General features: G+C 45.1%; 3 protein-coding genes across 5 annotated transcripts in view; 1 reads left to right on the top strand and 2 right to left on the bottom strand.

The window, feature by feature from the left end:
* Positions 1–7,850, bottom strand: part of LOC134188277 (uncharacterized) — a 15,042-nt gene extending 7,192 nt beyond the window's left edge. The window contains exons 1-14 of the mRNA XM_062656474.1: positions 7,355–7,850; positions 5,453–5,537; positions 5,078–5,383; positions 4,070–4,321; positions 3,666–3,745; positions 3,362–3,605; positions 3,185–3,285; positions 2,557–2,830; positions 2,407–2,492; positions 2,247–2,348; positions 1,676–2,093; positions 1,319–1,438; positions 1,037–1,239; positions 45–516 (exon numbers count right to left, since the gene is read on the bottom strand). Coding sequence (XP_062512458.1) covers positions 45–516; positions 1,037–1,239; positions 1,319–1,438; positions 1,676–2,093; positions 2,247–2,348; positions 2,407–2,492; positions 2,557–2,830; positions 3,185–3,285; positions 3,362–3,605; positions 3,666–3,745; positions 4,070–4,321; positions 5,078–5,383; positions 5,453–5,537; positions 7,355–7,447 — 2,836 coding nt within the window. The 5' untranslated portion in view covers positions 7,448–7,850. The remainder of the gene's footprint in view (positions 1–44; positions 517–1,036; positions 1,240–1,318; positions 1,439–1,675; positions 2,094–2,246; positions 2,349–2,406; positions 2,493–2,556; positions 2,831–3,184; positions 3,286–3,361; positions 3,606–3,665; positions 3,746–4,069; positions 4,322–5,077; positions 5,384–5,452; positions 5,538–7,354) is intronic.
* A 40-nt stretch (positions 7,851–7,890) lies between these two features.
* LOC134188133 (proline-serine-threonine phosphatase-interacting protein 1-like) lies at positions 7,891–16,114 on the top strand. The gene is made up of 13 exons (XM_062656330.1): positions 7,891–8,002; positions 8,059–8,159; positions 8,371–8,445; positions 8,736–8,770; positions 8,837–8,943; positions 10,227–10,289; positions 10,351–10,449; positions 10,507–10,552; positions 11,463–11,542; positions 11,604–11,702; positions 11,991–12,087; positions 14,468–14,704; positions 15,700–16,114. The coding sequence occupies exons 1-13, from the start codon at positions 7,964–7,966 to the stop codon at positions 15,969–15,971; spliced, it is 1,350 nt and encodes a 449-aa protein (XP_062512314.1). The 5' UTR covers positions 7,891–7,963; the 3' UTR covers positions 15,972–16,114.
* A 165-nt stretch (positions 16,115–16,279) lies between these two features.
* On the bottom strand, positions 16,280–24,691 carry LOC134187817 (uncharacterized). Of its 3 annotated transcripts, none has more exons than XM_062655986.1 (14): positions 24,527–24,691; positions 23,057–23,347; positions 22,662–22,979; positions 21,815–22,237; positions 20,892–21,374; positions 20,707–20,805; positions 19,855–19,971; positions 19,561–19,784; positions 19,365–19,493; positions 18,650–18,720; positions 18,537–18,577; positions 18,185–18,281; positions 18,026–18,125; positions 16,280–16,667 (listed from the first exon to the last, which is right to left on the bottom strand). In XM_062655986.1, the coding sequence occupies exons 1-14, from the start codon at positions 24,615–24,617 to the stop codon at positions 16,500–16,502; spliced, it is 2,652 nt and encodes an 883-aa protein (XP_062511970.1). In that variant the 5' UTR covers positions 24,618–24,691; the 3' UTR covers positions 16,280–16,499. The 3 variants fall into 3 exon arrangements, 2 of the variants coding, with proteins under 2 accessions (XP_062511970.1, XP_062511971.1); XM_062655987.1 differs by having other exon boundaries at positions 24,533–24,691; XR_009971165.1 differs by lacking the exons at positions 16,280–16,667; positions 18,537–18,577.
* Positions 24,692–26,325: the final 1,634 nt, after the last annotated feature.

Here is a 26,325-nt window from a genome sequence, read left to right as displayed (position 1 = left end):
GACAGTACGCAATAGGCAGAAGCTTGCCAAAAGCGACACTGTACCTTGAAACAAAGCGACCGGATCACCATCCTTTCTCCTCGTCTTGCTAACAAAGTCACGCGAACAGCCAACCGTATCCAGAGTCTGATGAAGCAAACGAAACATTCCCACTTCCGTGTCACAGGGTGGTAGAGTCGTCCAGACCGTATCCTGCCCAACCTGATCCAGAACAATCCGTGCAGCCTGTGGACTATTGTTGCCCTTCGGCATTGCCTTTAGAAAGGCCAACGGGCGTTCACAACACGCCATAATCGTTTGAAGAGTTCTTGTAGTCAACTGCACGTACTGACTAGCCACAACGACGGCCGGCAAGTACATCAGCTTCCTGCGCCCGATCACGGAACCGGTGGAAATCCGATGCGAGATGTCGAAATACATACGCAGATATTCCGCCGCTCCGGGCTGCGAAGGATACGTATACACTAATACATAACACGACCGACAACTCGTTAGACGACAGTTCATGCACTCAGGCTGGGTTCACAATATGTACCGTTCACGGTAGCGGCAACGAGCGGCATACCGCGCAGCTAAAATAAACATAATGCCAGATTGCGGGCGAATTGCCGCACGCCAAAGCGGCATGCCGCAGGGAATGGGAAAGTTTTCTATCTGGCAGGCAAGTTGCCCGCTGGCGCTTAAGTTGGACCAATCATAGGCTAGCATGAAGTCATGCAGTACTGCATAGTCACGTTTAATATATGGGTAATTGCCTAAACATCGGAAGCCACAAAACAGACGCCGAATACAAAAGATTTGTGAACAGACACTGCGGCGCGTCAACAAGATAACGCAGGATAAAGCCTGCTTGACAATATGACGCTGACGCTCAGCTAAGCGTCAAACTTCAAACAGACCGCCCTGACGGAAGCGGCATTTTCAATGTTGAAGCTGACGCTGACGCTAACGCAGAAGTTGGTCTATTTTAGCCTCAGCGTCAGCGTCAACGTCAGCGTCAACGTCAGCGTCAGCGTCATATTGTAAACACGGCAACCAGCGTTTGCCGTGCCGCGTCATGGAGGTAAGCAAAACATATTGTGAACCCGAGCCTTTTTAAAACACAGAGAGAGCAAAAAGAGTAAGGCTGCTCCAGACCGGTTGCGGAAAGACCTCCGATATTGGTCCTGTGAGGTGCTGCTACCAGTTGTGGGCCACGTTGAGGTGGCACGGCTGGAACACGAAACGGAGACGCCAAGACTATCCGACCTAAACAACAAATACACAGAGCGTTGCCAAACACGGATCTTACATAAATCGTGACGTGTCGCTTTCTCACCGGCTGTAGTTACGACGGTCGCTGCTGGAGTGGTCTTAGAGCGTGATTGTCGGGCGGCCAGTTGAGGGTTGAGAGGCAATGACAGTCGGCCGGATGTCGATTTACGGGCGGTGTTGCTCCCTAAACGTGCAGCAAATCAGTGTTATCCAACTACTAAAGAGCAAACCCCGCCTCACTGATCCGCCCTGTGCAAGACACACACACACACACACACACACACACACACACACACACACACACACACACACACACACACACACACACACACACACACACACACACACACACACACACACGCACGCACGCACTGTTGACATCAATGCGTCGGACCCGTCTCCAGCACCATTGCGCGCTTACCTGTTACAAACGTCATTATCGGTGTCTTCTCTTGCGCCAACTGAGTGTGCAAAGACCCGACAGCGGTCGGTAGATAAAAGTTAGTGTTTCCTTGAGGCGCTGTTTCTCGTCCCATCTGCACGTTCCTCTTCACAAAACCGCCAGCCTTTGTATCATGCTTAGGGTTTGCCACCGAGGCTTGAACATCAACCTTCCTCGCTTTAGCAGGGCTGCCAGACTTCAGAGTCTCGTCTGAAGAAGAAGCGGCTGTACCAGACTTACTACTTGAAGTCGATGGCTGCTTGGTGACATCGCCTAGAAACTTGGAACTCGTTTCCAAAGGATGTTTTGTCTTCTCGCACCAACCACAAGGAAAAATAGTGCGACTGTCGGCATCGACCCAAAAATCCCTGTCTGGGCCACAATCGTCAAAGTGAATCTACAAATGAAGGAAAGTACAGAAGGCACACTGGCACGCAAAACGACATGCAGACGACGGGCATGCAAGTGAAGGAGAGACAACGGAATAAGAAAAGCGGGCAAACAGAGCTAACCCATTAGAGATCCCAGCATGGAGTCTGGATCGGCTTACCTTCAGTTGATTGTCTTTTACTTCAGTGATGGTAGCTAGACAGATCAAGAGTGGATGTTTGGGATCGATTGCCTCTAACTTCATGCCAACTCTAAAATAATTCTACAAACAACATCGACTGCATGCACGCCATCATCTCATCACAGGAGCAACGACATACACGTTTCTTGAACAACAGGGGAGAAGCTGCCTTCGCATTAAGAGATCTCAAATAATCGGCCCAGTTAAACGTCTCAGCGATCATCCCTGAAGAAAAATTCGCGTCTCAACATTGTTCTCTCCTCCTACTTATAGATGAGAGAAGACAAACCGCGAGGCACCACCAGACGCAGATTCTTGGAGTAGCAGAATCCGACCGGATGAAGTAGACGTGAACCTACGGGATATTGTTTGTAGTATCGAGGTTCTTGTGGGTCGCCGTCGGCGTGAATGATAAGAGTGTCTCCGACGACTTCCTTCACGTTTGCTACTCGAACTCGTTTCGGACTCTTGTCGTCCATGATTGCTTCTAAACGTTCGCCCGCCGCGAAGGTGCTAGAATTGCCGATTAGAACGCGCGGCAGTTCGAGATATCTGGACTTAATCTAAATAAAAAGAATTAATAAACAATTTAGAAAAACGTTTGAGTGCTTACAGACAGACATATGCGATATCAGACAATTCTAAGCAGCAACACTACACCAAATACTAGAATAAGGCCGTTGTATCAACAAAAATCTCTGTCAACCTTGTCACCAAGCAAAGACAAAAGAATTAACGGATTGAAAGTAGACGCAAATCAATAAGGAGAAAGCACAACAGAGAACAGGCACAAATACAACTAACAGAGTAACATCAGTTGTCAAATGTCACACCACTACGACCACAAACGACTGACAAACACATGCAGAGACAAACACACAGCAAAGTAAGCTGGAGAGAAGGTCTAAGTACTGTACCTGTCCTGCATATGTAAAAAATGACGGAGACGCCCACTCGGCCTTTTCCGTCTGCTCGTTTCTAAATTTCTCAAAATTAGGAAGCAACTCTTTGCGGACTCCTTCAAACACAACGACAACATTCAGACATTCCATCGCACAAAAAAACGTTATTATACGAGCCTACACCCAACGTACCAACTGGAATTCCCAGCTGTTTGCCTTGAGCACGACACCATCCGATCGGATGAATATCGGGACTGTCGACGTAGACCACCTGACCGGGATGAGTATCCGGGCATCCAATAAGAGAAAGCAACAGACGTATACCGATTACGTCGGCCACCTTCGCCAACACGACTCTTCGTTCGTGACCACTTGCCTGGTCAACGGCTTCCAGTAATACATTCTCAATAAAATCATTGCTTAAAGGTGCAACCCACTGAGAAACCGTGTTAATCAATTGACAAAAAAAAAAGAAGACAGCGACGTAGAATGTCACCTGATTAAAGTATGTTGCTGGTGCACTGCGTCCACGAACCCGGTTGAGATAAGACTTCCATGGAAAACCATTGGAATCAGCTAGTATAAGAGTGACAATGTGACTGTCTCAGTGAGTACAAATTTTCTAACCATAGTTGCTAATTAAATCGGTTGCTTGTATAGAGACAAACGCAAAATAAAAAATTAAAATAAAATATAAAATATAAAAATAAAACCCTATATTGTCATACCATGCAGTAGACACATGTAAAACCACACCAACAGACAACACTAGCGTAGATATCAAAATACTGCAAAGCACAAAAATTAATATCTATGACATTCTTTTCGAGATTGTTGTTCAGACCTTGTCACCTACTTACTTCAGTATCAGCAACTTTCTACAGTTTAGCAACAGCTTACCTTCGGTTTCAGTACCGGCCGTTGGCAGTTCTGTATCCGCCGGAGAGATGAGTGCTGCTTCGTCGTCTCCTTTCTCTTTTATAATGCGAATCTCCGTTTGCAGCTTCGATTCTCTGCACGAATCCAAATTGCTCGTTGTTCCTGCCTCCTCGCTCTTGATGGTTTTCTCTCCATTTCCCGGCTGATTTTCAGGAGTAAGGCGAGAACGTTTAGGCGGCGGTGCACAATCCAACATCAAGGTCTCTCTAGGAACTGTACATAAACAGACCAGAGATGTAAGTTCGATGCATTCATTGCCTTTGCAGTAGCGAATCTAGATATAGGATTTGCTAGACGGGGGAGAGGTGCGGCAAAAAATTGAGATGCGGACGTGTGCCTAGACTGTAGACCAACAGTTTAGAAAAGCTAAATAAGTCGTTATACAACAGACTTGCATGAAAACGATCCTCAGACTTAGTGTGTACAAAAGTATGAAGAAAGACGGAAAGCTAGATTTCATCGAAGTCAAGAAGTAGACTTCAGTGCAACACCTTCTCTGCAGCTTAGCAGCGGATGTCAGAGGCGTAGGAAGCATGGAGGCAATGGGCACTGTGCCCCCTATATTTGACCCTGTGAGTGGGGAAACATCCGGGAACGCTGCTATATGACAGTGGTTCAACGCCTTGTATATTGATTTGTACTGATTTGTCTACGAAGGTGCCCCTGATAACAAACATGACTTAACCAGTGTGATCCATACTCTGCGTAGTCTTCCTACGTTTCAGAATGGTGATGTTTGCAATGACGTCATAAATAGTGCAACGACGTCATAAATAGAGTTATCATTGTGAACAAATAGCAAGATGACTTCAGTTGTAAAGTCTGTAATGTTGATTGTCTGAGACTCCAGGCTATCAACTGATTCAAATTATTGAATAAAAAACAAGGGAAAAAAGGCGCCAAACGGGAGAGTCCTTGCCCCAGTACCCCCGCTACTGTCCTGTTTCAAAGCTTAGTATACAATCTTACCTGCCATTTTTATCTCCAACTGACGTTTCAGACGTCCAAGCTTCGTCTTCGGGTCACTCTCCGGCACATCGCCGACGACACTCAGCATCACATTGTCCAGAATCTTCGACTGAAGCGGCTCCACACCGTGCGACGGCGCGGCGGCATGCTGGTTGTCGCGCTCGCTCACTTTGACGGCCTTCTCCTCCTCGATGCGCGACACTTCGGCGCTGTCGACCGACGACTCCATGTCGGAGACCGTCGTCTCACAGCGGAACGGTACAACCAACTTGACCGAATCACAGTCACTACTGCTTTCATCCAATACTAAGATAAACACCAATTGATCACACTTGAGTATACAGATCTTGGTAACGCTGTTCGGCGTTTACGAACCGGTCACGTTAACTACGGCCGCGCCGGTGATCGGGGATACATGAGGAGAGACTACTTTTTGCTTCGAGTCGGGAGATTGCTGAGTCTATTAGAGAGAAAGAAAGATGTGTCAAGACAATAGAGCCTGATTGTGCCGACACAAGAAAGGAAACCATTGTTATGACGTATCCTACGTCACAGATACAATGACGTATATACGTCACAGACAGAAATACATAATGACGTCACAGACATAAAGCATAACAATCAGAGTAAATTCCAACAGCAGTGTCTGTTGTTGTCACATCCGGGTTACACTAAAAGTTCGTATCTGTCTCGGTCGGCCTGCAGCACAATCAGATGTCTGCAACGTTGGACTGTCCTGATGTCACGCACTGGGCCTATCTAGCTGACGCCATCGTCTGCGAGTTCCCTTGATTTTGGTGTGGCCAGCGGTCTTTGCGCATTCGAGTAAGAGTAAGGAATATTGGAGAAACTAGAATGCACGTGATCATACCCTTGTGAGTCACGTGTGACAAAGCACCTACCTAATCTGACTAGACCGACATCTGCACACGGCTAATCTGACGGAAAACCAGAAAAGTAAACTTCACGCATCATTCGTGAAATTGTAATTCGTAATATCTACGAGACCGGATACGGCAGAAACGAAAAGCCATGCATCGTCACCAGAGGAGCAGCACTAACTCGAATCGCATGAGCAAAAGGCTACTTATCCAACATGCTTCCGCTTATATCAAGTCTGCCCAAAGGTTGTGTCAGTCTCTAACCACATCACACAGGCAGAAGCCTTCAAGCCACACCATATTCGTAATGACATTCCTTCGGTCAGGCAGCTAGAAGACCTGCACGGTTCCCACTGAAAGGCCACCATTCTATCAACTGGAAACGCAACTTCTAAAGGTGCTGACATCTCACTCCTCCTAGTTACGAGTAGAGAGTCTGTGTAACCGTGATATAAATAATTCTTTCTACTAGATAGGTACGTAGAACCAGAGCACGAGCTGTGTTTACAAACCAGATTTACAGAACTCTTGAACGATTGCGCGCCTCGCAGCGCAACGAGCACGTGACAATAACTGGTTGATAAGTGACATGGCGTAATAACTAAGTATAGAGAAACCAGACTATCCAGGAATCCTGCTCTAATATCATACCAACATGTCAAATATGTGAATGAGCATACACAACAGAAGAGAACCGCTACTCGTGTAGTGCCTAATCCAAGAGGCATTCACATGTACCTCCCACCCTGAAACTATCCCTAATCGTTGAGCATCACGTGACTGTATGCAAACTATAGACACACCTTACCACCACCTCCTATTTCGTCAAAAAAATCTCAATATCATTACCCACGATACTATAGCTACTATCAGAAACTTTGCGTTCAATTCTTTCCTCTCTACGCTCACAAACACCAGCAAATCGACGCCCTACACCAACATCCGGTCTCAATAGTAACCGCACAACGACGCCCTCCATCCAACATCCGGTCTGACTAGTAACTACAGTCACTTTAGTTGGTAGTCAGACCGGATGCTGGTGCATGGCGTCGTTTCGCTAGCTTCAGTGGTGTCAACCCTTGGTGTCCGGTTTTGATGCGTCCAGCGTACGCGCACGCACACCATCACGCAAGCTTAGTTAATTAGAAACCCAAGTCGTGCACCCAGCGGCAGGTGAGCCGCGTACAAAGTCTCGTTGGCAACATCCGCGCTTATTTCTAACACAACCAGCATGCAGACCGATCCAATGCGAATCCAAACACGCGCCAGTTATCCTGCCCCTCTGCATTCTTCCTGCACCGTCTCCACCCCGACGTGATCATTAATTAACAGGAAACCGTAGGCAACGCATGCGCACACACATACACATACAACGACCCCCGCAGCGCGTCATTACCACGTCTGACGCTTCCTTCCCTTCAGCGGGTGTACTATCGAGTCTCGCGTCTACCTCCATCTGCACCTCCTGTTGCGGCGTCTCCTGCGACATCACCACTAGAAAACACAATCAACAACACTAACGACATTACCAACCGCGTTCCGAATCCGGTTCCCACGGAAACGCCGAAGCGTAGCGACGCCGCATCCGACGTCACGAGCGGCGACGAATCAAATCGCGTAGGCGCATGCGACCCGGTCTGAATGCCTGCGGGGGCCCTCTCAAGGTTCAAACCCGCAAGACTTTATCGACGGACACAAAATCGGCTACGAAGCGTATTTCGGGCGGTGTGAACCGCGAGAACGCGTGGGATTCGTCGCAATGAGACACCACGCCCGCATGCGCCATGTTGAGGAAAAGCGCGCGACCCGAAAACGACCGCCCATGTACAAAACAAACGTTCGCAAACACGACGAAACACAACCTGCCACACTGTCGGCCACAACGCGTCGCCCAAAACGGAAGACAAATGTAGGCGTGACTGTAAAGGTCCCGTATGTTAACAGGATTCTTTTCCTTACAGCTGTGAGGTCGTAAGCGCCGTCGACTTTGGGATATCTGTTCGTTATGGCAGCACAGCCGCTCCGATTCTGCGACTACTTCTGGGTGGGTCGTCGACGGGTGACGCTCCTGCGCTCGTTTCTCATTTCTTTCTCTTTCAGGGCAGCGACATCATGTCGTTCGCCGGTTTCGAGACGCTCTGCGCGCGTCTAAAACACGGTAAACGCTTCGTTCAGGAGTATGAAGAGTTTCTAAAGACCAGGCGAGTGCCCGAACTTCAAAGCAAAGGCTCCGCCCTCGCGTTTTTTACTCGCTCGACGTCAACGCGCCTTCCCGCCACATTGCGAATTCATTCATTAATTAAAATTGCGTGTTTGAGTCTTTTCCGCGTGTTTATTTGTGTGTGAACGATTCGGGCGCTTCTGATTGGGTGATGCGAGTGGGCGTGGTGTGACGGCGAATCTCTTTTCTAGGGCGAAGATCGAGGAGAACTACGGACGTGAGTTGATTAAGCTTTCTAAGCAGTTTCCGGTGAAGGACGAAATCGGGTCTGTCTTTGCATATTGGTGGCATGTCGAAATGAGTTCAAAAGTCATTAAGTTTATATTAATGATTTATTTTTAAATAATTATTGTATTATAATTATTATAACTGAATTTTTTTATTAATTTTTATTTATTTTTTATTTATTTTTATTTATTTCTATTTATTTTTTTATTTATTCACATTTATTTCTTATTTTTATTCATTTACATTTATTTTTATTTATTTTTATTTTTTATTTACATTTATTTTTATTTATTTCTTTCTTACTTATTTTTATTTGTTTTGTTTGCAGAACACTCAAGACATCATGGGAGTCTCTGAAATTTGGTGGGTATAGTGTCCATGCTTTTGTAGTCGTCATGTTAGGGTGTGATGTGGTGTGATTGTGGGCAGAGACCGAGAACCTTGGTAACACTCATGTTACTAATGCAAAGAAGTTGACACAAGAGCATGATAGCGTGAAGGACTTCAAGGAAAGGCAACGGGGAGAACGGAAAAAGGTGCTGCGGTGGAGTAATATGTATGGTGTCTCATGCATGGTGGTTATGACTGTTGTGTGCATGTACAGAAACAATAATGGGAGTCTAGTGTCTTAGCATTTAGAGACAGGTCAATAGGTGTCTGGTACATGTATAATATCACATACAGACAGATATGTGAGTGTCTGTACTCATAATACGTTGCATGTAGTTGTTAGGATCCGTTCTGTTGTTGATCGTATTGGAATGACACTTTTGCATAGAAACCATGAGGGTGCACTCCAGGTCTCTTGTGCCATTTCCTGCAACAGAATTACTCCATAAGGAAGTCGTGCAGATTGGTTACTAAACGAGGAAGTCTGGTTCTCTGTACAGTGAGGGGTGGTTAAAGGGGGGAAGTGTCATGTGCATTGAAGGGATTGGTTGTCTGGATTGCACTAACGTTGTGGCATACACTAGTTCCCATCACCTAGTGATGTAATTGATAGCATAAAATGTAAACAGGATATTTGATCTTGTTATTTACATCGTGACATGGCTTGGGGGTATAGTAGGTGGTGACTTATGTTGTGTTATCTATCAGAGTAATCCTACTAGGCAGTTACAGGGATAGTTGTTGTTGTTGTGTGTGTGTGTGCGTGTGTGTGTGTGTGTGTGTGTGTGTGTGTGTGTGCACGCACGCGCACGCGTGCATGTATGTATGTATGCATGTACTCATGAAGTATATCTTATTCCGTTAGACAATTGTACTGAAAGATGCATGCAATGCAGGGCTCTCAACATACCCGCTACGCGTTCAGAGCTGATCGCTACGCCTCCAACATACTGGATACCCATGTAGGTGCTGTACGCCACACACACTGTACACTCCCTCTCCAGAAGTTATGACAAGGAAAGGACTAGATAGTGTCCCTTCAGTACCTGTAAACGTTTATCAACGGTGATAATGAGGAAAAAGTGGAGACTTGTCAATCATGAGTCTCTAATTGCATACCTATAGTATTGTAATTGGATTTGTTGCCTGGTAATAGTATCATGAGACAGATTCCTAGATCGTGTACAGTAGAGTAGGCATCCTAAACCACTCGCCAAACCATCGGTAATTTTTTAAACTTATTTCAGGAATTTGCACAGACACTACATGCCACGCCCATGTGCCAGACTTATGTGCCGTGTCCATGCCGTGTCCATACCGCTACGCCTTCAAAAACTCCTGGCTTGAACCCTGCAATGTCATACTCTTGTTGCCAATACATTAATAGGTCACACCATTCTAAGTTAACCTGCCATTCTTTCTTGTACAGATAGAGGACAGTGTGAGGAAAGTACAGCAATACAAGAAAACTTCGTACGAGAAGGAAGTAAAGGTGAAAGCTCACCGTCACTCGCTCATTTTGCAGTGATATATTATTATTGTATGACATACAGGCAAAGAGAGGGTACGAGAAGAGTTGCAAAGATTCAGACCACGCTGATGAAACATACCAGAAGATGCTCTCCACTCAAAAGCAGAAGCAAATAGACGATGTGAGGTGTTGGTTGCCATGTGGTTGTGTGTGGGAATGAATTAGTGCGTTTCACTAGGCACAGAAGAAGGCTGAAGTAGCAAAGGGTGCTGTAGAGAGATACGGTGAGGCTGTGTGTGTGGTGTGTGTGTGTGTGTGTGTGTGTGTGTGTGTGTGTGTGTGCGTGTGTGTGTGCGTGTGTGTGTGTGTGTGTGTGTGTGTGTGTGTGTGTGTGTGTGTCACTGTGTGTCTGCCTGATTTCTAATATTCATACATACATTAATGTATTACATGTATAATAGGCTACTCGGTTATGATGTCATAATCTGTAATCAACAGTGTTGACTATTGTGTGGAAGAGATGCATCTCTCAACACACTTGATGGTTTCAGTGAGAGGTTCTCCGTTGGCATGATCAAATTTCAGCACAGTTCTCTGATTCCAATGTATATTTAAACAGCAAGGTGCTGCCGACGCTTCGGCTGTTGTACTACAGCCATCTTCAGGGCAAATATTCAAATACTAGTAAATACAATGGAGTAGTTGTGATGTCATAAATACAAGTAACCAATAGTTGACCAGAACTGTCTACACTAAGATGGACTAGCGATGAGACTTGATGGTTGTATTGGAGGGATTTATCTCACAATACACTAGACTATTGTATTGGAGGGACGCATCTCACAATACACTAGACTATTGTATTGGAGGGATGCATCTCACAATACACTAGACTATTGTATTAGAGGGATGCATCTCACAACACACTAGACTATTGTATTGGAGGGATGCATCTCACAATACACTAGACTATTGTATTGGAGGAATGCATCTCACACTACATTAGACTATTGTATTAGAGGGATGCATCTCACAATATACTAGACTGTTGTATTGGAGGGATGCATCTCACAATACACTAGACTATTGTATTGGAGGGATGCATCTCACAATACACTAGACTATTGTATTGGAGGGATATTAACCCCAATGTGTGGCTAACTGACTCTTGGCCTGACGTCATTTATTTGACAGATAATCTGTACAAAGAATCGTTGCGGCTGCTAGATGAAGCTCGTGTAATGTGGGAGCGTGAGATGGAGCAATGTTGTAATGTATGTTTCTTGGTGATACTTTGTTGCTATAAAGGTCAAATGGTACCTTCTTCACAATCAGACATTTCAAGAATCTGAAAAGGAACGTATTAATTTCATGCGGAGCAGTATGTGGAAGTATACGAATATACAGTCACAGTCATTAGTAGATGCAGATGAAGTGAGGAATTTGTCTAGTGACGTGTAACTCTGTTAGTGGCTAGTGTGTGTGTGTGTGTGTGTGTGTGTGTGTGTGTGTGTGTGTGTGTGTGTGTGTGTGTGTGTGTGTGTGTGAATGTCTGTGTGTGTATGTCTGTCTATCTGTCTGTCTGTCTGTATGTGTGTGTGTGAGAGAGTGTGTGCGTGTCTGTCTGTCTGTCTGTCTGTCTGTCTGTGTGCCTGTCTGTCTTTGCCTGTCAGCTCATTCATTCATCTGCATTTCTCTTTACAATGATAATCTCTTCTGTAGACAAACGAAAACATTCGTAAGGTACTAGAGAAATGTGACTCAGACGCAGACAACGACATGTTTGTTCGTAGCAAACAAACAGGAACCGACAGACCAGGTACATACATTAAACACAATGCTGACAGAACTCATGATGATGCAATCAAGCTATCCAATTCACCACCCACATTCACACATTCATATGTGCCATACTTTCATTTCTAAGGAGTGCGATTACACTCACCCTCCTTTGCTTGCCTTATTTCACACATGGAATGTTTATACACAGTTGACACTCATTTATTGGGGTAACCAGTTTTGCTGCTCTAACCTATTCATGCCACACTGTCATACTCACCCAGCAAGCATCCACCAACTAACTGCAGCTGGGCAGTCTTGTAGCCCGGCGTCTATTTGGGGGTGGCATTGGCATCTATTGGGATAGAAATTGGCATCTATTGGGGGAAATTGCCATCTATTGGGGGAGAAATTGGCATCTGTTTGGGGGACATTTTGGCATTTATTTGGGGGAGAAATTGGCATCTAATGGGGGGGAAGTGACATCTATTTGGGGGATAGAAATTGGCATCTATTTGGGGGGAGAAATTGGCATCTATTTGGGGGCAATTGGCATTTACTTGGGGGGAGTAATTGGCCTCAAAATTTTGCTACACTATTTGCCAAAGGCAGATCTAGAAGATTGCATCAGAGTTAACTAAAATCTGTTCGATTATTGGAGAGGACGTGGGAAAAATTCGTATCTCTGGAAGTAGACGTCCTAGCAGGTTGATTCCAACATTGTTGGAAAGCTCACAAGGAGGAGGTTCCAGATCAGTTAATGAATACTGTGATTGGTTCTTTATTATGACACAATTAGTAACTTCCTGTATGACACTCGGTTGGCCCTGCCCTCCTCTTTCATTTACACCAGGTGTCAGATAACTACAAAGCCATTGCTATAATGGCCACTACTTGAAAGCTGACGGGGACATACTTTGAACTATGGATTGATAAGTAAAACAGCTGTAGCTAGCAAGCTTATGTAGTCGAAGCATTGGTTGAACCTTTGAACCTAAGTTCATAGCTAAACTGGAACCGTTTATTTTACTAGTTGCAATTAACAACGCCCATTTCTGCTCTTCAATTCCTTATCTGTTAACCACAATTTCCACGTCCTCCAATAATCGAACAGACTTTAGGAAGAGTGAATGAGCAGTGACATAGCCAGGCTCTGAAGACTGGAGGAGGACAGCTAGCTAGCGAAATACGCTGTCATGGTGAACAAAATTTGCAGCAGAATCCTTTCCCTAGAAAGGCCCCTCACTTCCACCAGCATTGAACCAGCTACCACCCATGCAGTTGCAATATCTATTACATATTGAACGCTCAACTACACATGCATCCGACTGCATCTAAGCGTCAGCTTTCTGGCTTTGTCTAGGTCCGCAGAGTGTCAACTGCACGATCTAGATCTATTCCTTGTGACAAGTCTTATTTAGCCTCTCTTGCCCCATGACTGAAATTTTAGGGGGTCATGTGCCCGAGCCAGCCGCCTATAGCTACACCACTGGAATGAGGGTTGATTTGCAATTACATTTATTGCCAAAATTGTACATTCTGTCACATTTAAGGAGCAAGTTAGTGTTACTATCACTAGCAGGTATGTAGTAGCTAATTGTAAAGGCATTTAAGCCGCCATTACTATCTAATAAGGAGTTTTGATCAAAATTTTGATGTGAACCTCGAAACTAAAGTCCGTCCCAGCTAACTTCAACCCTAGAAAGAGTGCGATAACTCCCATTAGGAAAGCCACAGCAATGTGCTACTGATATCATTTTGAAGCTCTCGTGGGTGCCGTTCTTGTCAGATAGATATCGTGGTATTTCCTGTATATTACTTTTGCATTAAGAAGCTGACCAATGAACAGTCAGTACATGATTAGAGGTAATTGCACCTTGAAACGTTTAGCTATCTGAGGAGGTAATTGTAGACTAGCTATTGATTATAGTTTAAACGGGTCAATAGCTTTGGGAAACCTTCCCCTACAGAGTAAAACACCCCAATTCTTTGACGTTAGACGATCAGTGTGTCATGTAATCAATGCTGGTGGTGGTTTCTACGTCCATGTAGTCTGTAGAAATGCAGTCATGCTATTGGCATGTTAAACTGTTTGTTGATAACGCTCTCAGTTAACTATGACCTAATCTAGTTACAAAATACCCTCCCACAAATGGCTCCCGGTTGAAGCTAGCTGGGATGGACTTTAGTCTTTCTCCCCCCCCCCCCTCTAACTGCTGGGGGAAATGCTACGTCACTGAGCTGGGGTACTTGTGAGGGAGGCGTTTGAGTGTTTGACCTTACAACATTGTGATCCATGTTGTATGCATGTCCAATGTGCTTGCTACCCTCTGATTCTTGTCTGGCTTGATTGCATTCATGCAATTGTTAGTTAGCTATTCAGTGATATCTCACGTGTCACTCGTGTGTTCTTTGTCTAGCTCCAATACAGTATGAGAACTTCTACGACAAGTCGTTGACGTTTGATCTGCCGACTATCAAGCAATCGCAGTCTTCAACCTCTTTCGCCGGATCTTCAACCTCTTTCGCCGGATCTTCAACCTCTTTCGCCGGACATTCACAGATTAGCACGCCAATCTCGTCGTTTGCTCACCGCGAACTGCCAGACATACCGGCAACTCCACCGTTAGACAAACGATTGGAGGTCGATGTAACAGGTGGGTGCTGTACCTGATGTACATTCTTTGTATCAACATCTACATCTGTGGCATCACTAAGTCTGAGCGTACTCAGCATATAAGCCTTCTAGGAGCGATGGGCATTGTGATGCTATAGAAAATGGGCTCTATGTTGTGTGTAATTGTGGATGCCTTGTTGGTCATAGTTAGTGATTGAATGAAAAGGCTGTGCTCGAATTTGGTGCAGGTTTCTATTGGACTTTTTTAGGGAATTGGGATGGTGTCTTATGTCTTGTGTATGTATGCATGCATGTATGCATCCATGGTACATGTAGGTATGTACGTATGTATGTACTTATGTACCTATTATGTGTGTACATCCTTTTTTGAGGTGCCCTCTTAAACAGTTAGCAACCCAGAAAGCAACTTTATTCGAGCACAGACGTACTAAAGGGGTCACCTTAATTAAATGAGTGCTTTACAGCATGTACGACTGCCTGGCTGCCCGTTTGGCTCCATGTGTAGGTGGCTGCCTCATGATGTTCTTTCATCTGCTAGTCTGTCCGTATGTTTGTCATCTGTACGTATGTTTGTCATCTGTCTGTATGCTTGTCGTCTGTCCATGTGTTTGTCGTCTATCCGTGTGTTTGTTCGTCTGTCCTTATGTTTGTTGTCTGTCCGTATGTTTGATGTCTGTGTATGTTTGTCGTCTGTCCGAATGTCATCTGTCTTTATGCTTGTTGTCTGTCCGTGTGTTTGTTCATCTGTCCTTATGTTTGTTGTCTGTCCATATGTTTGATGTCTGTATGTTTGTTGTTTGTCTGAATGTCATCTGTCTTTATGCTTGTTGTCTGTCCATGTGTTTGTCGTCTATCTGTGTGTTTGTTTGTCTGTCCTTATGTTTGTTGTCTGTCCGTATGTTTGATGTCTGTATGTATGTTTGTCGTCTGTCAAATCTGCTTCCCACTTATCCTTATATCAGTCTGTTGTTTCCTCATTAGAGTCACTAACTGTGTTACTCATGTTTCTTCTAGCCTCACCTCTAAAAGTCGAGACGCCTAGCTATCCTATCTCCTCTACCTATGCTCTAGTCGGAGCTATTTCTGAGGCACCAGAAAAGTCAAAGACATGGGTTGTAGCATCATACGATTACGAAGCTCAAGGTGATCAAGAGTTGACCTTACAAGCGGGTGATTTGATCGACGTTCTTGAACAAGAGGATGACACTTGGTGGAGAGGCCGTGGGCCCAAAGGTGATGAAGGCATGTTTCCGGTTGATTTTACCGAGCCCTACAACCCTATGTAGACGAAACGGTGTGAAACATACGTCTGCAGCTGTACACTGCTACAACTATACATTTTTTGCGCGCTTTGTACCTCATCAAAATCCAGTGGGTTTCATGGATTTACGTAATAAGATGCAATATACTTCTCCTTGTCAGATGTACCTGTGCGTGTGTCTTAGGCTAGCAAGTGCAGGGAGGAAATGCAATGGGACACACACACACACACACACACACACACACACACACACACACACACACACACACACACACACACACACACACACACACACAACCACCACCACCACCACCACCACCACCACACCTCCAATGATTAGTTTGCGATTGTATTGCAACAATAATCTACAGTCTACCTCATCTGTACCTTCTATTTGCAACTACTTTGTTCTGTGGACAAGATGCTGTAACACTAAAGCACAACTCCACTGCACAACATAAAGAACAACAATACAGCCTACCTTCCTTAGCAGCTTGTGCAGTGCAAAAGCCTTTTTTCTATGTTGCGCGTTATCCGCTAACTAAACGAGAGCTCAGTCCTCTTTCTTCTCAATGTCGACGTCAATGGTGCTGTTAAGAGAAGAACTGGCGCTGTCGGAAGCAGAGCTATCGACGTCGAAAGTGTCGCCCTCTGCACTCTCCTGCAAGCAAACGTCCTGTTCGCCGACATCAGCCGCATCCTTGGCCTCGCGTGGCGAGACCTACACAACAAATGTGCAGAATAGATAAAATATCGACGGCAACTTATTTTGGCGGTTCCATATTTAGGACTACTGATAGTTTCTATTTATCATCTTCTAGCTGTAGTTTAGGCAACTATTCACAAATTGAGAAAATGGTGATTAAACATGCCCGACGGAAGCAACTTGAGAGCGGAGCGGCCTAGCGCGCGTTAGAGGGTGTGGCTTAGCGCACGCTAGGGTTGGGTTAGTACAGTACACATCTGTGAGTAGTGAGCATGCGCACAGTGTGCTGTCACAAGGTCGGGGAATGTAGTCCAGGTAAAGAAAGAGAAGTCGTAGAAGACTTCAAAACAGTCACCAAATTAGTAGAGCCGCAATCCGGTAGATGACCAAATATATTATTTTATTTAATCAGCTCTATCTGTAGACCGGAAGTATGCGGCAATCGTTCGCTGGCTGAAGTCAAGTTTTCAAAAAGTGGGGCGGCCATGGCCGCTGCTGCCGCTGCGGCTCCGTCGCCCCTGCGATAAGCACACAGCTATAGAGGCTCGTTTCATGTCCCTCCACGAGGGATCGAGCCATCGACCTCAAAATTTTGGGGTGTGGTGGCTTTTCCGATAGTCCAAGTCCTACTTTGCCATTAATTTTGAACTTGATGCTGCATGACTGGCACCAGGAGCTCAACAGTGCTGGATGGAAGACAGCAAAATACAGTAAAAATGGATCAGGGACGCAGAATCCGGTTATACTGAAAGATACACTAGGCGTTGGCAGACAAGGGTACGCGCAGTTTGTGTCTACTCGTCTGATGACAATAACAGATAACCTACATGGCTATAACCAATCTATATCTCCAGCTAAACTAATACGTTTTGATGCGAACTGGCAGTCAGCCCCTAACGACGGAAGGCTGGTTATGCCGCTGGTGTATACTATTTCCTTGACAAGTACGAGCTCCCCTCTCCGTCACTATTTCTACTGTATACCTCCCTGCAGGTTGTTTAGATACAACAGAAGGCATAAGTCAGGTCTGAGTTTTTGTCTGGTCATGAGCTCGTCGAGAAGGGAGCTGGTGCATGTCAAGAAGGGAGCTGGTGCATGTCAAGAAAATCATACACCAGCAGCATGGCCAGCCTTCCATGGTTGAGGGCAGCATGAGGTTACTGCCACAGTGAACAGTGGATACACATCGATTGCCATAATATATCGACACCTAGCACACTGGTCATTAACGAGCTGGAAAACTGCTGGCAAACTTTACATTGCGGCAACTCAGAAAACTCTCAAATTGCCAAACTTATTCTCCGCCAATATTTCGTATGCATCTTCTTGTAGGGTATAGTTTGCGACTGTCAGGGTGTTTGCTCTTGTCTTACTTTAAATTCTTCCTGCAGCTTATTGATGCGATCTGTGAGAGTCGAGAAGTTGGGACGCTCTCTATTATTGAATTTCCAGCAGTCGCTCATCAGTGCGTACCTGGAGAAACGACGTATTGCAATGTGCAGTGCACGCTCTGACCGGTAAGTGAGGCTTACAGTTCCTGCGGGCAACCACGGGGTCGAGACAAACGATAGCCGTGCTCCAGCTCATGGACGAGATCCTTGAACGGTACTGTAGCGTATGGAGTGCCACCTACGAGAGAGATTCGCAGCTGTAATTAAGTTTAAACATCTCACCTGACGACTACTCGAGCATGCAGACCATGCAGTCTGTGTTGAATCTGTAGGTGCTCTCTACACGCCTTGTTGGAGCCTGGATCGCACTGTGTTGCGTCTGTGTATGCGTTTGCTTTGCGTCTGCGTTGCGTTTGCGTCTGAGCGTTCGCGAAACGGCTAGCCCGACCGCAAACGAGGAGGCCCAAGTGTGTGCAGACCCTACATGACCTACCCGCAGTTGCTATTTCCCACAGCAATACTCCAAACGACCATCTAGACACAAAGTTACTGAGATGTGCCACCAAAACGTCTATCAGTCTAGTTACTGTGTGGACGACCACTTACACGTCGCTTGCCTCGCTGAAACGTTTGTGTGAAATCGCCTCTGGAGCCATCCATTTGACAGGCATCAGCTCCTAAACAATCAAACTAGGTCGACACACAGTTGCTTGTATCGAGTGAGACTATAGTTCATTGTGCTGCCCTTATGTGTGTATGCATCTTGTTTGCAACCACTGCCGCCCTTGTGGCCCCAAGAAAGGGATTGATGAGCAGCTTTAAAAGGCTAAGCTAGAATGTTGTACCTGTGTGCATGGTCTGCTGGTAGTAGAGTGACCGTTGAGAGAACAATTGAGGCTATAGATTCAACATGCTGCTCTGTTTTCTCTTATGTATGCATCTTGTTTACGACCAGTGCCGCCTTTGTGGCCCCAAGAAAGGGATTGATGAGCAGCTTTAAAGGCTAGGCTAGAATGTTGTACATGTGTGCATGGTCTTCTGCTGGTAGTAGAGTGACCGTTGAGAGAACAATTGAGGCTATAGATCCAACATGCTGCTCTGTATTTCCCTTATGTATGCATTCTTGTTTAACACCAGTGTCCCTCATGTGGGTGGCAGAAAAAAGGATTGATAAGTAGCTTAAGAAAGGCTTGAATGTTGTACCCAAGTGGTCTGCTGCTGGTATGTAGTAAAGAAGATAGATTCGACATGCACTGTTGCCCTCATGCATGTACCTGCTTGTTTACCAAGGTAACCTAAAGGAAAGACTAGAATGCTGTACCTGTGTGGTCTGCTTCTGGTAGTAACCGTTAAGATAATGAATGTCCTTCGCCAGTCCAAAGTCTGCAACCTTCAGTAGCTCGTCCTTACACACCAGCACGTTTCTCGCCGCCAAGTCGCAATGAATACACTGCAACAGAAGCGTCGCCAAGTCTTAATCACACTAACCATTGATCATATTCCCTGTATGTACGTACGTCTTTCGAGGCTAAGTACTTCATGCCGTCCGCTACCTGTGTGGCATAGTCGATCATCTGCATCTTGTTGATTGTTCCCAGACAATTGGAGAGGGTTGATTTGTACGACTGGTTGCTCTCCGTCGACGTTGTAGAGGCGACGGCGTTCTGCAAGTCTCGTCGACCGCGGAGATAACCGAGTAGTGATCCGTTCTCTGCGTACTCCACCACAACCATCAGAGGAGCTATGCACAACAGATAAAACAATTGTGACGGTCATTTGAGTGCATTGCGGTCTGGAGTGGAGTTATCTACCGTGTAGAGTGCAGAGACCAACGAGGTTGACAATATGTGGATGCTTGTGGCCGCTGACCTTCTTCATCACCATTGCTTCTGTTTCTAGTGCCTTTAAGGCAATGTGACTGTTTTGCTCTAACACAGTAAACCTGACCACCACCAACGTACAAACAAACGAACGGACAAACAGACAGAGAGACAGACAGATAAACATACAGACATGCAGGCAGGCAACGAAGGCGGGCAAGCAGGCAGGCAGACAGGCAGGCTGGACAGTCAGACAGGCAGGCTGGACAGTCAGACAGGCAGGCTGGACAGTCAGACAGACAGACAGACAGACAGACAGACAGACAGTCAGACAGACAGACAGACAGACAGAGGCAGACAGACAGAGACAGACAAACAGACAGACAGACTGACTACAATGTAATAGTGTTGTTCTTTGAAAATATATGTATTGATAAACAGACAGACAGACAGACAGACAGACAAACATACAGACATGCAGGCAGGCAACGAAGGCGGGCAAGCAGGCAGGCAGGCCGAACAGTCAAGACAGACAGACAGACAGACAGACAGACAGACAGACAGACAGACAGACAGACAGACAGACAGACAGACAGACAGACAGACAGACAGAAAGACAGACAGACAGACAGACAGACAGACAGACAGACAGACAAAAAGACAGACAGAGACAGGCAGACAGAAAGACAAACAGACGGACCAACCGATAGACCGACAAAGACCCAGACTGGGCAACAGTACATAACTCGTTTCAAGAAATTAAAAACACTAGAGGATACACAAGTGACGCAAAAACTGACATAGTTAAACAGCACTAAAAGCGCATGTACTGTACTGACGTACCTCCTCCTACCACCATCTTCACAGCCACAGTCATTGGTCTATTATTACCGGCGGGATCACGCAACAGAGCTCGACGGACGACACCAAAGAAACCACACCCTACCAAAACAATTAATTAATAATAACAACAACAGCCACTACATTGTAAACAAAGATCAGCCTTCGACGACATCGAATCGCCTCACCTATTTCTTCCTTCAGTTCCAGCATGGAGCGATGCAATTCCCAACGACTGTCGGACTTCAGCACTCCCAGCCTACTTCTGCTCGGCGTCAATGGCTCTAGCAAACGTGACTGTTTCATCTCCAGCAGAGACGAAGATCCCGCCGACAAATCCGATTCTGAAACGAGTGGAGGCGTGTAAAAACCTTGTTTGACGGGTGGGTAGGCGTCGTTTGTAATTGCACGGTGATGACGTCGAAACCAGACGGCCATGATTGTTAAGAGAAAGACTCCAGTGAGTATAACTGGAATGATGATTGCTACAATTGGGGGGTCGCTTGGTGAGTTCATAAGGTTAGAGGGAGTTGTGATGGACTGCGCTGATGTTTGTGTATAAGGTGAGATCGTATTATCGACCGGTTGAGTAGCATCATTGGCAGAAAAATTGGAATTGCTGCTGATGGACATTGCGGGTGAAGTCGGTTGGAACGGCGTGAAGGAAGGTACTATGAAAGTGCAAGCAATTAATAATACAAATTAAACACTGTAAATACATCTTACTCCAAAACATAAAACACAACTGCACAAGCAAATTTCCTGTGTCTCTTAAAGTTTCTCTTTGTTCCAAATGCGTGAGTATGGAGCGTAGTAAATCGGCCATTCGCCATCAGCCAGTCTCCCTTCATCTTTCCGTTCTTACCACCTGCATACTTGCATGCCAGCATGTCCACCCACCTGTAAGTCCAGCCACCCGCCTACCTGACCGTCTGTCCCTCTCATCTCTCTTATCTTTCAACTAAGTGAGTCGGTGAGTGTCATCCAGTGTACATATACTTGTACAGACTTATATAGGCTTTAGCGTGTTACTAGTAACGCATGCAGACACGACAACATGCATTCATAATTATGAGAAATACTAGAAGTACTACAACAGCAACACACTTACCCAAACAAGTTTGGTTAAATATGAGTGTCTCACTCGTGTTTCCATTGTACAACCGTGGCGCTGCAACGGTACACGTATAGACACCGTTCCAAGAAGCATTCATGCTTCGTCTCAAAAGCAGAACCTTCCAAAAGTATCCTATATTCTCACCCTTTGAACCGCCCAATTCTCCTCCTTCCGCTTCAGCCTGACGTGGCTCCCTCAAATTTGTATTGTTATTAAGAATATCTTCTGTGTCGAGAAGAGCGTCCACTATCCGGCCATTGAAGTACCAGTTGACTTCCACGTCGCCCCTTTGAAATTCCCTCTTTCCTCCGCACATAATTTCCAGTTGTTCGCCGAATATTGCATCTTTAAAGTCTCTCCAGTCGAAGCACTTTTTCGTCGGGTACATAAACTCGAATGGTACGTTAAACGGCTGGCCTGTCAAACACAACAGTTAGCTGTACAGTATACACATGTAGCAAACTCACAGTCAATACCAATCTTATCCGGAGTCACAAGCTAATTTCTCACCCCTGCGTAGAACTTCCAGGGAAGCCTACATTATAAAGGAAAACCTTTCCGGAGCTGCTGCCCTATGTCAGTCCTTCTCCTGGAGAGTATATACTCTAGAGTAAACTTTCCATGCATCCTCTGGGGCAGACACTCCGCCTTCCAGAGTTTCTGCCCTTTAGGGTTAAGCTAAAGCTTTCGGTTTGACTCTAGAGCGCTACCCCTCCTCTGGACAGACTGCTCATAAGTGTGCTAGCTCGTCCGGAGACCGCAGTAATTACCCTGTGACACTGGATACCAACTCTACGTTTGCAAACGTGTATACAACATCTATGCAGGTAGCAACTCTCACTTGCTATCTGCACGTAGATTGTTTTGCGTCTAACATCTCGGTCATATGCACCGTCGGGTATCACACGTCCCACACACGTGTACTCTCCTGTGTCTCGTTCATCAGTACCATTGAATACGAGCAATGATTTGTTTCCATAGTCTTTCACGTATACGCCAAGCGACGATTCGTTCAAGGCGACCCTCCTCACAGGTTCATCTCCTTTCATCCAAGACAGACCAATCAAATTTGAGTCTTCATGCATCTCGCACGAACTATTGGCAATAGAGTTAGAGCCATAAGGGATCACAAGCTCCTTTCCTTCCCTGATGTCCAACTCTTTTGTAGAAAAACAAACAAGATTATAGTATTTATTTACACAAGCCTATTGGTATGCTATATCCATACGTGCTTACCAGAAAATGTGTACTGCAATGTCCAGGTCTTGCTTGTTTGTGATTGTCCTGATACCTCGCACATATACTCGCCTTCGTCTGAATATTGAAAGTCTTTGACTGTTATGTCTATGCGTTTCGTGGCCGTATCGTTATTGTCGGACTTGAAACGAGCCGTCTTGCCGTCAACTCTGCGCCAGACTAACTTTGGATTCACAAAGGAGTTAGCAGTACATCTCACTGTGAACGCCCCGCCTTTTCTTTTCTGTACAGGTGCTTGATAAACTGTACTGTCAACCTTGACTTTTACTCCTAGAATGAACAACAACAACTACAACAACAATGACAACAACAACAACAACAATGACAACAACAATGACAAAAACAACAATAATAACAACAACAACAATGACAACAATGACAACAACAATGACAACAACAACAACAACAACAACAACAACAATAACGACAACAATGACAACAACAATGACAACAACAACGACAACAACAACAACAACGACAACAATGACAACAACAATGACAACAACAACAACAACAATGACAACAACAATGACAAAAACAACAATAATAACAACAACAACAATGACAACAATGACAACAACAATGACAACAACAACGACAACAACAACAACGACAACAATGACAACAACAATGACAACAACAACAACAACAATGACAATGACAACAACAATGACAACAACAACAACAACAACAACAACAACAATAACCACAACAACCCTAATACATAAGCTGCTTATCATTGATAACTATTTCTCAATTAATCAACATTCAGCAATAACTAAAAATAACTTTTGTTTCAATCTTAAAAGGTTACATCTTCATAAAGATGGTATGTAAGGCAACGGTACAAAAGTGCTTTAGATCAACAAAACGGATCTTGTACTGATTAATGACAGGAGTGTGAACGTTCTCTTCATAACACTATCATCTTAATTAAGTTGATCTCATAAGACACTGACACTCTATACTTCCTAATTATCAACACCGTTTGACAACACCCAATGAGAGGAAATATTAACTAACAGCAGTCTCGATTACGGATTACTACTCTGCAAGTTAGACAACCGCAACATTCACACACACACACACACACACACACACACACACACACACACACACACACACACACACACACACACACACACACACACACACACACACACACACACACACACACACACACACACACACACACACACACACACACACACACACACACTAGAGCTTATCTATAATACAGACTAACCGTCGTTTATTAAATTCACAATGAACTAATCATCTCTAATGACAATACGCACGAAAGTCATATGGGAAACTACCAGATCAGAAAGCGCAACATACTGGCCTGTTTCCGCAAAAAGGAACAAAATTTATGTTACTTAATTAATAAACATTCGCCATCCGCGAATTCCTAAGGAACAGACAACGCGTACATTCAAGTTGTCTTACTTTTACTTTTAGTATCCCCGACATGGAAGAGACACGCCACCACGAGCCAACAGGCGTGGAACAGCAAGACATTCGCACGCTTTGGTGTCATCCGGAAGCCAGATACTCTACAAATTTGTCAAACGTCCAGTCCGGTCGTTCGACAAACGCTGAACGAGCAATCGTATCGAGAAACACAGCCGCGACGGCTGCGCGACCAAAGTGTGAAATGCGACGGTAACTCCGGTGTAAGTTGAGACGTCCACACCTCTTTCTCTTTCCGTGATGACGCCAATACATAGTGACAGCATGAAGAAAGGCGTATAAACCGAGGGGGACAAGGCGCGAGGACGCCAAAAAACCAAAGTTTAGGGGGCCAAGGGGCCAGAGGGTAAGAGGGCCAAGGGGCCAGAGGGTAAGAGGGCCAAGGGGCCATGATTTCTAATTTTCCTGCCTCACTACATTACCACCGAATGCAATAAGTCTAATTATTGTGTTGCACAAAACGGTAACGTTTGGCCGCCAAACATCCTATTTATATAAATAATCGACGTCTTAGGGGGTAAGGGGGATGCTTTGACTTCAATGAAAACTATAGTGTTATAACTAGGAATGATCGTGCTACCACAATTCGTTTCATGCTTAACTGCATGTATTATGAAAAGAATAAAACACAACCTCAAGCAGTTGCAACTGACTGTCGCTCTTGATCCTTGAAGTCATGTGAGACAAATTTGGGTTGCCAAATGTACACTACTATAGAGCACTGGGTGTCAGTATATAGTTCTGATTTAAAGACTTTCAGACTCAAACGTTCGGAACAAGTACCATATCTTAATGATATTGACAGACAGATAAGTAATTAGCGGTTATTGCTATTGTATGGTAGTTCATATTTGAAAATATATGTATTGACAGACAGACAGACGGACAGACAGACAGACGGACAGACAGACAGAAGGACAGACAGACAGAAGGACAGACAGACACACAGACAGACAAAGAGACAGACACACAGACAGACAAAGAGACAGACACACAGACAGACAGACAGACAGACAGACAGACGGACGGACGGACGGACGGACAGGTGAGTAGTACCACTGTTGTCACGTTTTGGAACAGCGCAACAACTCTCTTAATGAAAAGAGTGCAAGGAAGAGACAGACATGCCGACAGATTACAGCGTCAAATAAAAGAGAATCCCTGTCATCCCCATCAAAAGCAATCAAGTTAAAAGTGATGATGTGAGTCAACAGCCATTGATTAAAATATAAACAGAAAATAGATTCACTCACCACAACAAACCGAGAAACCCTAGTTGTGTTTAGAGTCCATTCCTTCCAAATGCGTCAGAGTATTTTCAAACAGCACAGAGAACACCGACTCCAAATCAATTAAAGTCGCCATCGTGACTACATAAGCAAGACAGAGAGACAGACAGATTGACAGACAGACAGACAGACAGACAGACAGACAGACAGACAGACAGATAGACAGACAGAGACAGACAGACAGACAGAAAGACAGACAGATAGATGGACAGACAAATGAACAGACATATGGATGAACAGACATATGGATAGACAGACAGACAGACAGACAGACAGACAGACCGACAGAAAGACAGACAGACAGACAGACAGACAGACAGACAAACAGACAGACAGACAAATCAACAGATGAACAGACAGACCGACAGAAAGACAGACAGACAGACAGACAGACAGACAGACAGACTAATGGACGGACGGACAGACAGACAGACAGATGGACACATTGATGGACATTTAATTAAAGAAAAATCTACACTGTCACTA

Source organism: Corticium candelabrum, chromosome 12 (genome assembly GCF_963422355.1).
Source record: "Corticium candelabrum chromosome 12, ooCorCand1.1, whole genome shotgun sequence".
Lineage (NCBI taxonomy): Eukaryota > Metazoa > Porifera > Homoscleromorpha > Homosclerophorida > Plakinidae > Corticium > Corticium candelabrum.
The sequence above is the reverse complement of the archived record's forward strand: the minus strand, read 5'-3'. Positions and strand labels throughout refer to the sequence as shown.

Excerpts from the sequence above, each read along its gene's own strand:
- LOC134188133 (XM_062656330.1), top strand. The coding sequence starts at position 7,964 with ATGGCAGCACAGCCGCTCCGATTCTGCGACTACTTCTGG. Across the intron at positions 8,003-8,058 it reads GATTCTGCGACTACTTCTGG|GGCAGCGACATCATGTCGTT; the intron begins GTGGGTCGTCGA and ends TTTCTCTTTCAG. Across the intron at positions 11,703-11,990 it reads CATTAGTAGATGCAGATGAA|ACAAACGAAAACATTCGTAA; the intron begins GTGAGGAATTTG and ends TCTCTTCTGTAG.
- LOC134187817 (XM_062655986.1), bottom strand. The coding sequence starts at position 24,617 with ATGACACCAAAGCGTGCGAATGTCTTGCTGTTCCACGCCTGTTGGCTC. Across the intron at positions 22,980-23,056 it reads ATTGCAGTACACATTTTCTG|AGTTGGACATCAGGGAAGGA; the intron begins GTAAGCACGTAT and ends TTTCTACAAAAG. Across the intron at positions 18,126-18,184 it reads CGTGGTTGCCCGCAGGAACT|GTACGCACTGATGAGCGACT; the intron begins GTAAGCCTCACT and ends TCGTTTCTCCAG.